This window comes from Buteo buteo, chromosome 3 (assembly GCF_964188355.1).
Source record: "Buteo buteo chromosome 3, bButBut1.hap1.1, whole genome shotgun sequence".
NCBI classification, from domain to species: Eukaryota; Metazoa; Chordata; class Aves; order Accipitriformes; family Accipitridae; genus Buteo; species Buteo buteo.
The window spans coordinates 52,923,667-52,935,150 of record NC_134173.1 but is presented as its reverse complement, the minus strand read 5'-3'; the positions used below and the strand labels follow the sequence as shown (position 1 = coordinate 52,935,150).

Below are 11,484 nucleotides of genomic sequence, written 5' to 3'. Positions count from 1 at the left end.
CCGCGGGCGAGGCCACGCCCACCACGGCGGGGCGGGAAAGATGGCGCTTGTGGGGACGCGGGGCCGGTCGGGGCTGAGGCCGGTCGCCTCCCCGCTGACCTCCGCTTTAGCTGCCGCGGGGGTCGCGGCTTGGCGCGGAACCTGGTGGAAGAACAGCCTAACCCTCCGGAATGGGTGGGAGCGTGGGCTGGCGTCACCTCCACCGTGGCGCTGGCGCCCCTCGTCGCCCCCAGCACCGCCGCAGCCCTCCCTCCCTCCGCGTGTCCACCGCGGCCGTGTCCCCACGGTGGCATCCCCCGTGAGGCCTGAGGCCCAGCCCCACCTGAAGAAGTGGCTCTTGCGACCCACACTCACAGTGACAGGCTCCTAAATCCTCCCTTGCCTTACCGCTCCCTCCTTCCCTTCCCCTGCTGCTGCTTAAGTAAGTAACGGTAAATAAATTTTTTGATGTGCGGTGACTAGCGGTTACCTAAAGAAGATGGCAAGAAGGGAGTGCTCAGAGCCGGGCCCTTCCAGTGGTCAGAGCAGCTCAGCCTGGGGTAAAACGGCTAATCCTGCATCCTCCTCCTGCCCATGCACACCTTAATGCCTTGGGAAAAGAAAAAGAAATTAAGGCCTCGATCCGTGAAGAAGGGCAGATTCAAATCATGTGGCAGAAGCAGCTACTCCCTTTCAAGCAGTTACCTCCAGGGTTACTCAGACGTCCACGTTTACACAGCCCGTGTCTGACTGTGCCACGGTCTGAGCTGCCACTAGCCAGGAGCTGGTTCTCGAGGTTTTCAGATATCCCTGCTCCTGGGATGTCAACGTCTGGGGGAGAGGCAGGATGACTAGCGGAAGCTTTTAACTATTTCAGTCATTTGGCTGAACTTCTCAAATATTTTACCAAGAAAAGAGCTCACAAAGGCTGCACAGCAAGTTTTCAATGTAGATACACAATGCAAATCTCTTTTGCCCCAGTCACTGCTGTAAGCGACTAGGTGGTTTTTCCTTTCCTACAAGACTGCAACTCATCTACTCAACAGCTACGACTGGAGATACTGCATCAAACTAGTGCCCGGTGTGGCCCTTTCTTAGCCTCAGACCATCTAACTGTCTAGCTAGACAGTGACCTGCCAGCCATAAACATTCTGCATTTTGCTACAAGTGACCCAAGGAGAGAGAAGAACTTTCCTCTTTCTCATCTTCCATGAAGAACACAAGTCCATCACACGTCCTGACTACAATGCAATTTGTTATCTTCTGTCGTGCTTGTTACTTTGTGTCTTCAGTTATTTGAGGAAAAAAAAAAATATCTACTGCTTCAAACTTCCTGAGTTACTGTTGAATGCATCCATACGTAAAATGGATGCAATTCAGAATATGAATTACAAAATAATCCTCCGGGAGATCATAGCTAGTCTGTTAGCATTATTTGTAGCACATTGTTCAAATTACTCTCTTTTGGAAGAGACATTTTACCAATAATTATGCTAAGCTTTACTTGATACCAAGTTCAGAAAAGGCTGCTTAATAAAAAGCAATAAAAATGTATATGCACTTCATGAAAATGTTCTAAGAGTTCAAGACTTTGAACAGTTGCCTTACTGGAGTTCTGAGGCTCAGCAGTTTTCATTTGCAGCAACAACATATGTAATATCCCCAGATGTAAGAGATTTTGTAGTTTCTTACCACACCATATGTCTTTAGAAAGGAGGAAAAATTTACATTAAGCAAGATGTGGCTATATGTTAATATAGCTACAATATTGATTTTTTATGACTTTGTAAGAACAACCAATGCCCAGCTGTGTAAGACTTCAGCATGAAGGAGTGGCTCATACTGACTCTTTGCTCCACATCTCTCTAATAAATATCACTATTTTAGTACCATTGATATAAATAATTTTACAAAATTAATACAGATTGTTTTATACAGTTCACATGGTGGTTTTGTTCAATCAATTTTCAGTTTAAATTATACTTGTTCTAATAGTATCAAAATCTTCCTTCTTGGTACAAAACTAATTTACATTTGCATTTTTTATGGCAAGTAAAATGATGAATATTGATGAAAGATCTATTTTAAAAACAGTGTTTATAAATCAAAGGAAGTGTCAAGACTTCAATAAAAAACAAACATTGAGTATCATGTTGTACTGGTAATTAAAAAAACACTGAGCAGAAAACAAAAAAACCTTTAGCACTCCAGAGCTTTCAAGCACTCTGTAAGCACCTATTAACCTTCACAGATCACCCCATGCATTGGGAGCTGCCCCTGTTTCAGAGAGGTAAGAGAGAAAGAACAAGGTGATATACCCATGGTCACAGAGGTGAGTGTTCAAGTCAGCGTTAGATTTCAGAAGCTCCTGACTCCCTTTTCATGCTCAAACCACAGTCCTTTTGGGGGGAGTGGGAGGAGGCAAAGGGGAACAGGGTAGGTTTCCCATGATTTCTGTTTTGAGGATCCCAATTTTCACAATGACTGTCCTGATTGAAAGAGTTCAGTTCCAACTTTTGCCTGGATGGCCTTTTAGCTTCTCTTCATACCTGCTATCAGCTCTTCTGTTTTCCCGCTGCAGACTCTGAAGAAGGGTTCCACGTGAAAAGCAAAGTTGGAAATAAAAGCTTACTGAATAGAAACTTTGCCCAGGTCTTAAAACTGCTTTTAAGAGTGTAAAATTGTCACACTAGCAAAGCACTATTTACAGCTAGGATCTTTCCACTCTTTTCCCCTCTTTACGGGTTATTAGAAAAATGGTCAGGCAGAAAAAGTCTCCCACAGTTGGGCAGCCTGTAACAGTGGGTGAGGTGGTGTGTGTGATGTCAGGGGAGATTACGGTTTAGGAGGGTAAGACAAAAGCTGACAAGAAACCCAGGAATTTTAAATGTTTTATATTTAACATTTAAATAATTATTTCACAGTCTAAAATGAATGCAATTAAAAAAAAAATGCCATACCCATTGTTACCCACCTGATAGGATTCATATTAATACTAGGGAGAAAATAATTCAAGTTCTCGCATCCAGGATAATTCCAGTAAGTCACTGTGGTCTACACAAATAAAAAGGGATATTATAATGCTATTCTATGCAAATCCTACATTCCAAAGTTTTCAAGAAAATTCATGCTTTAGAAGTCTTTGCACTTCTACCATTAAATAACTGTACAGTGCATATAAAAAGACCATTCAGATTATCACTCCTGGGAAAACTGAGTATATTATACTACTGTAACTAAAAACTTGCATCAAGTAAGTTACTTGATGTACCTTATATATAAAAAAGGGCATTTTTAAAAGTAGTGTCCATATGTCATGGTAATGTGTCAAGTTCCTTTAACTCTGGTTATAAATGTTCATTTGAGACCTTATAGAGTTCTTTAAGCTTGTCGAACTTTGACCCCCATTCTTGGAGGCAATCATAATTTAGATCTTCATCGCCACTAGTGGAGTCTAAGGAACTAAGGCTCCCTGCTAGAGAGCATTGCCCTTCTAAGCAGTAAAAATGAACAGTGTCAGCTGGAAGACTCTGTAGATCATTGTCTGCATCCCAGATGATTTGAGAAACATATTCCTTGAAGTCTGGGATGCTGGTAACAGCTGATGTTGATTGGTTTTGATGTGCATGTTTTGGGAGTGAGTCTCTTTTTTGGCCAGTGGGTGTCCTGGAGTGTGGAGCAGCTGCCCTCAAGGAGAAGTGGGGAATGGTATGGAGAGGTTTCTTCAGTTCAGCTATATCATAAGCATTCTGGAAAAAAAAGAATGCAAATATCAGAGGGAAACAACAAAAAAGGAAACAGGTTCAAAAAAAATGTTTTAAAATTCCATGCAACACAAACTGGATTCTGCGTTTTCTACAAACTGAAGAAAAGAGAGGACCTAGTTCAGATCATACCAAATCCCCTTGCGTAATGATAGTGTTCAGCTAAAGCAAGAATGCCATACACAGAGCAGCCCCCTCAAAGGTGGCCACAGATGACCAGCATCGCGAAAGGTACAGAATGGGTTGAAATAGAAGCCTCCCACTCAAGAGTACTTCAGGGTTTTGTTTTTTTTTTTTTAAAAAAAAAGCCAATTGGAAAGGACAGTAAGTTAAATAAAAGGTCTGGGAAAGGAAGGTGAGGAGAGGTTAGATTTGCAAAGACTGGATTGAAGTTGCATCATACCTGGTCACGTTCTCCACCTCCTTCTTCATTGTAATTGAAGACATTTTCTCTAACATCCTCCCAACTTTCACGCTCTTCAGGAATGTGGTAAATTCCTCCTTTCCGAAACCCTGAACTTCCCCACTGACTCCACACCGTGTAGGAGACCAAGAGTGCTGGAAGAAATAAAGACACATATTTGTTATGTGACTTATGACAAAGTATGATGCATGATAAACAAGTAGATATATGACTTCTGAGACATTAAATCAACTCTTAATTTGACAATCAAATTCCCAGGTAAGAAATGCGTAATTGTTAATATATAAACAACTTATATTCAGGAATGTAAAGAATCATCTATGTATATTACATCATAGACTTCATTAAAAGGGTATTTTACTTACCTAAAGGGATCCATTTAAATAGAAGGCATTTTGGCCAATCTCTGGCCTTTCACCAATCCTGAGTAAATAAGATACCCAAAGTAAGTAAAACACTGTTTTAATGAAGGTTACAAGTGTAATATAATCATGGAGTCTCTACTATTCTGAGACGTGTATGCAATTTATCAATAGGAAAACAGTTTTATGGTGTTATTAACTTTTCAGCCAAAGTGCGACTGAAACTGGACACACTGTGAACATCTCTTTTTGCCCCACACTCTTAAGGAGGCTTGCCTGTCAAGGTCATAAACTTTCTAGAGAAAGATCTCTTCCTTCCTAATACATGAACAGCAGGTACTAGCTGTAGATCCTACCTATTACAAATGTAAGGGCTCAGGGCAGGTGAGAGTTTCAGATGGTTGTGGCTGCACACAGATTTGCACACACAGATGGAAAGCTCTTACTTAAGAAGGACTGAAAATAAGTGATTCTGAAAGAGAGAAGTCCTAAATTTGCTTGAACTGGCTTCAAAGCAACTGAACTGTAACAATGTGCTGATGCCTGTCTCTTAGCATCCTCAAATGAACTCTCAACTGGTGATCTCCAGAAAAAGTGAAACACTGATCACAACATCCAAGGGTAAAGTAGACTTGATTCAATGGAGCAAGGTACAAGATTAAAAAGAAAGAAAAAAGGGACTTGTGTTCCTACCTAGGAAGACAAGGAGGCACATGCTGATCGCCAGAATAGAGCCAGAGCTGAGTCCAACGGGTCTTCCAGCCTTCACCTGGCTGATTTCACACCATCTTCCCTTGTAACCTTCAGGGCACTGGCAGATAGTCTTGTCTTGGGATTGAGCCACACAGGTACCGCCATTCCTACAGGTCCAGTGTCCACAAGGTGATGAGGTACAGTGTCTGAGCCCTGTAAGGTTGTCAGTCACTTCTACTTTCCCAGCTGGACACCTGAACAACCAAAGCAGAAGATATCTTTTAGGTAAGCAAAGCACCTGGTGGTGTTGTCTTGTGCAAAGTTTGTTACTATTTCTTTAAAGCTGATAACTAAAGTCTTTTCAAGCAGACCACAAATCCACACTGAGAGTATGAAATACATGTAAAGTCTAACATAGTGAGCTAGTAGGCTTATGAAAACATGAACATATGTTCTGCTTTCCCTATCCAGAGATATGCAGAAGAGCTTCATTCCTTCCTTAAAAAAGGGATCCATCAGCTTCTGAACAGACTAACCCTTTTTCTACAGATGTGTTCAAAACCCCTAGAAAGAAATGGAATGGGAAAAGGGCTAGCAAGCACTTAGTATAAGCTTTGTAATGTTCACTTGGACCTTTGGGAGAGATGTCATTGACCTCCTCAGAATGACCCATCTTGTCTTTTAGGACTGCAGAGAAAGCGATTTCTTCTGATATGTAATTGGAGAGGCCATGGAGGAATACTGTGAGGGCACAGACCTGCTTTCTGCAGTCCAAAGAAGAAATACTAGTGAATAAATGGAAGAGCCTTCATATTGTGCTTTCACAAGTAGACCAAAGAAAAGAGTGTCCTAAGGCACGCTTAAGACCATCTCGCAGCTTTTTTCAGCAATGAATCACCAGGCCTCAGAAGTGCCAAATTTTGGCTGAATTGAAAGAATTCCAGTGGCTCTTTCTCCCAGTCCTGCACATATGTATGTTTGGGTTTGTTAACAGAAATGCCTATATTTTGATTTGCATATTTTAATACAAATTTTGAAAATTTTCTTTAAAGAGTGGATCTTCTCCAAGGAACTAACTGTGTAGGACACCAGCTGGTAGACTTTGGTTCTGACCCTGGGCAGCCAATTTTAGAATCCAGTTTTGTGACAGTCTAATTTTGAAAGTCTTATTGTTTCATAGAAAGTATGATTAATTTCAACTTCTTTACAAAAAATATAAGTAAATATATATTGTATATGCAATGTGTATTTATACATGTATATATACATGCACTATATATGCTATATAAGAATATATATATTTTCACACAGAGGAGAGAGCAAAGCTTTTGCAATCCACCTTTTATCAAAGGGCGTTTCACTTCCTCACTGGCCTGTGATCTTCTCACCATGGAAAAAATGATGGAGTAAATAGGTTCTGTATCAGACTTGCAGGAAAAGGCAAATGTGGTCCATGATGGGAGATGGGATGGAGAGGAGGATTTGTCCTTGGGATGCCCCTCTCTGGCCAGCAGCAGCAGGGATTTTCACTGTTAGAAGCAAATTGCCTGAACTAAGGTGGAAAGAAAGAGCTTCCCTGTAGGGTTCGGCGTTCAGAAGATCACGCGATGTCATGGAAAGTTAGAGGGTTAGTCGCAGCCTTGCGATGTACCTGTAACCCCACCTCCCCTTGTTAGTATAAAAGGAATTAACTGCACAATAAAAGGCGGAAGTTGGCGCTCACACTGTGTGTGTTATCTGTCTCTTTCCCTGGTCTGGGGGGTTGATCAGTGATCTAATCGTGGCACCTTGATATGCGGTGAACGCTACACTTCCCAACCACCCCTGTATGAAAACAAAAGCTTAATGTACCGGCACTCATATTTTCTCCACAGGTCTACACAAAGGAAAGGGCTGTAACAGGGCTGGCTGCTGCAGGCACTAGAATGACATCCCATCGTGACACCTTGCCGCCTCAGAATTAAGCCAAACTCTGTGCTTTTGCCTTCCACGAGAAGCGGCTGACCATTCAGCTGGACATCACGCATACAACCTGTATCAAAGCAGGGGAGTATACAGAGAAATACATTGAGTCAGCAACTTCCCCACCTCAAACCTTGCCCCCAACACATATGCAGGAGACCTTACAGCATTGTAGAAAACTTAAAACATTTTTAAAAAAGTTCATTATACTGCTTATCAGGTTTATTTTAGAAGAGCTACAGGACATGTGCCTATGTGCTCTGGCCCATCTACAGATCAACAATGCTTTTCCAGGACAGCTTGGCTGTACCAATGCATCAGTTTAGCAGAACTGTGCTATGAACCAGAACAGCTCCACAAAATTAATCTAGATTTAAAATATAATCTTATAAGTGGGGCTGAATGAGAAACAACAGAATGGAAAAAGCTGTCTTCTTGTTGAGCCACAATCTCAAAGTCCCAGCACCCCACCCCAGGAAATGGAGACAGCACTATGAACTGCCTTGCAAATCCTTCTCCTCCTACCAGGAGGTGTTGTGTCTGTTCCTTAAACCCTTCCAAGGCAAAAGGGGAGTGAAGATTGCAGCATGAGTTCTCTGCTTGGGGCCTTTGGCAAGGGAAGTAAAAATCTGAAGTGCCGTTTTTTCATATCTACAGGAAATCTCACATCTTCACTAGGATACAATGGCAAACAGAGAGCAGAACATTGGCTTTTAATTCCCTAGAAGAGGAGGTGGTATTATTTCATGGGCATAGCAGTCTTCATGGGAATTCTTACCTGGGTTTTAGACTCTCCAATACACTCAAAGATGCCACTTTTAGATTTTAATTCCCTCCTTTTAGGAACCCATCATATCACTTACCTTGGAAATCACTCTCTGAATGATTGGGAAGGTGGTTTCCTAGCACAATGCTTGTCCAATCCATTTCAAACCATCTATTTGTACCCAAGACAGAGGTCACTTCTTGATCACCTCCACCACTGTTAACGCGCAGGGTAAACTCATTGTTGTAGCGCTCCATGGTCAGAAGAACCCACTGGCCATTGTTTATACGTAATGTCCTCATTCTCAGAGAATGATTTTTGTCCCCCAAGCTGAAGTTAACGCTAAAGAAACCCTCAACCACCTAGAGGAAGATGATGAATATCTTTAATAACAGAAATGCACTTCTAAATGTTATTACACAGTCATGCCTCAGGAAATGGACCCCAGTTTTTAAAATGGAAATGGCACTCTTATTTTTAAGTGCTTTATTCCTGGATAAAAATTACCACAGGAAAACTACAGTTCCAGGAATTATCAACTCTTTTCTTTATGGGCCACTCTTCTAACTCACATGAACCTTTTTATCAGTCTTCCCAGCTGACCCTCCTGTTACAACTGGAATAATTAGCCTCTGTCTAGCTAATATAATCCAGACAGGTTTTTGCAGCAGCAACAAAAATGTAGAGACAAGTATTATAGCCAGAGACAGATAGAAGCAAAGGGAAAAGGCAAACAGGACAAAACAATCTTCCCCATTCATGTGTATCACATGCACTCACCTGTACATTTTGCTGGCAGTGAAACAACTAGAATCTATGCTATGAAAGGGTAATACTGAGAAGGACAACACAAATGAGAGTAGTTACCCTCATGTGGAAAATTCTTGCTCTTTATTACATTACAGAATAGGTGTCCTTAATCAGAAACTGCATCTTTTTCTCTTACTAGGGTACTCCATGACAAATTAAGAGCGCTGAAGCAGAATGGCTTTTGGACTGCTCACCTCCAGTTGGATGTATCCATTCCCATCTGCAGAGGACAAGCTGAGAAGGGTGCTGTGGGAGATACGGGTGCGGACCATCAGCTGAATCTGAGTGCTGTGAGTGCTGAGGATGCTTCTCAGCTCATAATGGATCCAACTGTCCCTTCCAAAAGCCCATTCTGGAAGAACTAAGCACAACATACACAAAACCAAAGTGAAAATCTGAGAAATTACTGCTCCTTCAGATCTCTACTGCTCGAGAATTAACCAGTTCTGAATGTCAGAGTTTGAATTCTTAAGAAACTTTGGCAACGTAATGAAGCATCATGGAAAGCATCCCCTCTCTGCCAAGGGAATTAAGGGAAAAAGAACAAATCAAGGATATAGAATTTAGGCAGGAAAGGGACAATTAGATACTGTCTCTAACATTCTGCCTGTCACAAGCAACATGTTCTACCCAATCACACCTACACTGAGCCCAATAACTTTTTTTTTAAGATCTGAAACATATCTTCCAGTAAAATAGTTGTTATTGATCTGAAGACAAAAAAAAAAAAAAAAAAAGATAATCTAATGTTTCTTTCAGTAGCTTAGTCCTGTGGTTAGTAACCTCACTGTTAGAAAATATGCACTTTACTTCCCATTTCATTTGGCACAAGAGAAAACCTCAGGGCAGGCAAAGTCATGTGGTTTTTTTTTTAATTGCAAAGAGAGATTAAGCCAGTGTTTATTATTTTAACTAGAGAAAATGCACTGAAGTTAATTCTTTCCCCATCATTCTGGGGAATCTATCTGAGAATTGCCCAGCAGAGAGTTTGATGAAGTTGCACTGCACACTTCCATGGAAATCAAAACCCACTAAAACACTCAGACCCTGGTGCTCTAAGGCAGCAGGCACCCATTCTAGTCTCACTACCTGACAGCAATCCTAGATTTCCTTGTTCTGGGCACAGCTTAGTTGAAAAAAGAAGTTTCCTCTTACCAAATAAAGACATAGTCCAAGTTAGTTACTAGACAGGAAGAATGCTGGGTCAGCAATGGCTAATCTGAGGTCAGTGTCACACAAGTAGAAATCCAGAGAGTACCCAGCTCATCCTGGGGCATTTAGTCTGGTTCCCAGGACATGAAATATCAAATGATCAAGAGACTTCATTTCTGCACTCTCGTTTCCTTTCACTGTTTCTCCTCTTTCTTTTCTTTCTTCAAGCATGTTTTCTTTTATCCTCTAGCTTATTCCCCTCATATTATTCTTCGTAACCCACTGTCGTCTCTTGTTCACCATCTCTGCAGCTACAGGCTCTAACTGATGAGCAGGGATGGCTTTTCTTGGGACACTGCAGTGACTCCTGTCCCCAGCTGTCTGTTCCTTGCTGCGAGCACAGCTCAGCCGTTCATAAATTACCAGCTGAACACCAGCATTTTGCAGCCCAATATATTAGAAGAAGCTGGAACCAAAGTTTTCCTATTACATTCGGATGTGACTTATGGATTTCGAGTAATTACTTTCTGAGCATTTGGTTTGTCCCACAGTGGTGAAGGGTAGGAGCCAATACAGCAGTTGGGCTTGTGAACCAGCATTCCAAGATGATGCAAAACAGAATAAGATATAAAGCTAGGCAGATGTTTATAAACCAGTATCATCTGTCTGCAAAACATTAATACAAATAACTGAACTATATTAACCATTTCTGTGGTCATTATAAACACATTAAACAGTGAAGGCTTCAGGCCTAGAGCGTGCCAATTACGATTCCAGTCCTCACCCCACTGGACAGACAGAGCTTCCGCTGAGCAATTTACTGTCACATCTTTTAAGTCTTGTGTGGCAGATGCAGAAAGGAAGAGAGGGTCTGGCTTTATTATTGTTCTGTACACAAGAAAGAAAAGTAAGCACACTGAGCTGAAAGGATGTGTGTAATACATCACCAGTCCTGTCTATTAATCACAGCACATTGACTCAACACTACCTCACCTGTGCTCCTTCCCAACTGCTCACTGCTGCTCATCCTCACCTGTAGCTCCTTCAAACTACAGGACTGAGGGGGCTAAGTCTCTTCCAACACTACACAAAGCCCCCAAAGTTATGGGGCACTGGTGCTCATTATAGACTGTTATGATCAATCCCATCATTTGTACCTTGTATGTAGAGGGAGAAGGCAGACACAGGGCAGAAAAAGTCCCAATAAACACCTGTAACTCACTTCTGATTTCTGCTTCAGAGAAATGGCTGCTGAAGGGATTAAGATAGGGAGGACAGAGCCAAGTTCAAGTGTTTGTCCCCTGTACCCTGGACATGACTGTGGGCTACTGGAAGTTAAATAATTTATTTCCTAAATTTTTAAATTGTGTTAAGATTTTGCACTTTCTTACTATGTCTCTGAGGTTATCATTATCCACCCTTGCATGCCTTTGTTCTCTGATACATGTTTCATGCTGGTTTTGTATAGGATAACACATTTGCTGGCGCCAGCCTGATATTATGTCCCCACATGCACCCACTGCTGTGGTCTAGGGGCATTGCACAATCTTCAATTCATTCCAGTGACAGAGG

The 11,484-nt window shown here is 41.7% G+C and overlaps 1 protein-coding gene across 1 annotated transcript in view; it reads right to left on the bottom strand.

Moving 5' to 3' along the window:
- Nucleotides 1-2,810: 2,810 nt before the first annotated feature.
- Nucleotides 2,811-11,484, bottom strand: part of LOC142029511 (neural-cadherin-like) — a 56,380-nt gene continuing 47,706 nt past the window's right edge. The window contains exons 28-33 of the mRNA XM_075024367.1: nucleotides 8,955-9,121; nucleotides 8,048-8,312; nucleotides 7,074-7,254; nucleotides 5,223-5,476; nucleotides 4,147-4,301; nucleotides 2,811-3,728 (exon numbers count right to left, since the gene is read on the bottom strand). Coding sequence (XP_074880468.1) covers nucleotides 3,327-3,728; nucleotides 4,147-4,301; nucleotides 5,223-5,476; nucleotides 7,074-7,254; nucleotides 8,048-8,312; nucleotides 8,955-9,121 — 1,424 coding nt within the window. The 3' untranslated portion in view covers nucleotides 2,811-3,326. The remainder of the gene's footprint in view (nucleotides 3,729-4,146; nucleotides 4,302-5,222; nucleotides 5,477-7,073; nucleotides 7,255-8,047; nucleotides 8,313-8,954; nucleotides 9,122-11,484) is intronic.